This window comes from Rhincodon typus, chromosome 16 (assembly GCF_021869965.1).
Source record: "Rhincodon typus isolate 14 chromosome 16, sRhiTyp1.1, whole genome shotgun sequence".
Taxonomy (NCBI): Eukaryota; Metazoa; Chordata; class Chondrichthyes; order Orectolobiformes; family Rhincodontidae; genus Rhincodon; species Rhincodon typus.
Window position 1 is genome coordinate 2,760,378 of NC_063347.1, and position 1,671 is coordinate 2,762,048.

The following is a 1,671-nucleotide window of genomic DNA, read 5'->3' on the forward strand; positions in this document are numbered from 1 at the left end:
GGGGGGGGGGGGTGTCACTGTGATGTTAGTCCCAGAGCGAATGTGGTCTTACGTATGTGCTCAAAGAACACGCTGCTAATCACGGCCAGCAGTGAGAGCGTGATCAGGTCACCCAGGCTCGCTGCAATCGGAGTGGCAACATTATCCGGGTTGATCCCAACCTTCCTCGATCCCAGTATCACCACAATCATCACCAAACCTGCACAGAGGGAGGGAAAGAAAGCACTTTCATTTCTATAGCAACTACCACATCCTCACCCCAAAACACTTCAAAGCCAACACATATGCAATGTGATGGCTCTGCAGTAATATTACTGTTTCAAATACCTTCCCCCTGCTTCAGAACAGTTCGCTCCCACTTCTCACCTCACACCTGCCGAGTTTCAACAACAACTTTTTCTTTTGTTTCCTGATTTCCAGAACCTTTGTCCGATTTCCCGCAGGGCAGTGGGAAGGGAGTGGGGAAGCGGTTCAGACACAATCACCTTCCAAAAACCTTGGTACAGGCACAACGGGGAATTTATGCTGTTTGATTCCTCTGTGCAGACTGAACAACCCTCAGAGAGTCAGGCTGGTGAGCTGGGATCAGGGAATAGTGTGAGGTCAGCATTAATAGCTGTTACTGCAGTGAGTCTGAATCCAGCTGTTGTTCAACCTTTACCGCATATTCTGCCCCTAACATCAAACCAGTCCACGGCTGTGCTCTGCAAACTGGGATGTAGATAGGGTGGTGGAACAAGGGAGGGAGGGAGGGAGAGAGAGAGAGAGAGAGAGTCCAAGGCAGAGAATGAAAGACAGAGAAACCTGGAAAAATGGGAAGAAGAGAAACAGATTGATGTGAAGGCAAAAAGAATGAGAGAGACAGAGAGAGAGAGAGAGAAAGTGAGAGCAAGAGCGAGAGAGAGAAAACAGGCACAGAGAAAAAACAGGCAGAAAGACAGTGAGAGAGTGAAAAAGTCAAACAGACAGAGAGAATCCGAGATTTAGTGAGAGGCATAGAGAGCATAAGAGAAAGATAAACCCTAGGGACAGTGAGACAGACAAACAGAGAAGGAGAGAGAGAGGACAGAAAACATGTGTGTAAATGCAATAAATAGAATCTCAGGATATCCCAAAGAATCTCACACTGGTGCAGCTGAGAGCAAACAGATGGATTTATTCTGGAGTTTAGGAGCTGATATCAGGCTGGGCTGGTTCATAGGAACATTAGGAGGCCATTCAGCCTATCGAGCCTGCCTACACATTGAATATGATTGTGGCTGACTGAAAACTTCACAATGCCTTTTACCCACCTCATCCCTGTACCCCACTGATAATCAGAAATCTATCAATCAATCTCTACCGTAAACAGACTCAAACACTGAGACTCGACAACCCCATGGGTTCACAATCCCCTGACTAAAGCACATGCTCCACAGCTTGGGTCTCCGCAGCCTCACCCTTATTCCAGGCTGACAACGCCCCTGATTCTAGACTCCTCCACCAGGGAGAACATGTGACCTGCATCTCTCTTCTCTCTCCCTTTAAGGATTTTCTAAGTTTCACATTCTTTGAAACGCAAGAGATTACAGGTCCGGAGATAGTAGGAACTGCCGATTCTGGAGAATCTGAGATAACAAGGTGTAGAGCTGGATGAACACAGCAGGCCAAGCAGCATCAGAGGAGCAGGAA

At 47.5% G+C, this 1,671-nt stretch overlaps 1 protein-coding gene across 1 annotated transcript in view; it reads right to left on the reverse strand.

Moving 5' to 3' along the window:
* The window catches only part of LOC109923968 (solute carrier family 41 member 3), a 15,849-nt gene that overhangs the window by 2,865 nt on the left and 11,313 nt on the right, over positions 1-1,671 (reverse strand). The window contains exon 3 of the mRNA XM_048606665.1: positions 53-199. Coding sequence (XP_048462622.1) covers positions 53-191 — 139 coding nt within the window. The 5' untranslated portion in view covers positions 192-199. The remainder of the gene's footprint in view (positions 1-52; positions 200-1,671) is intronic.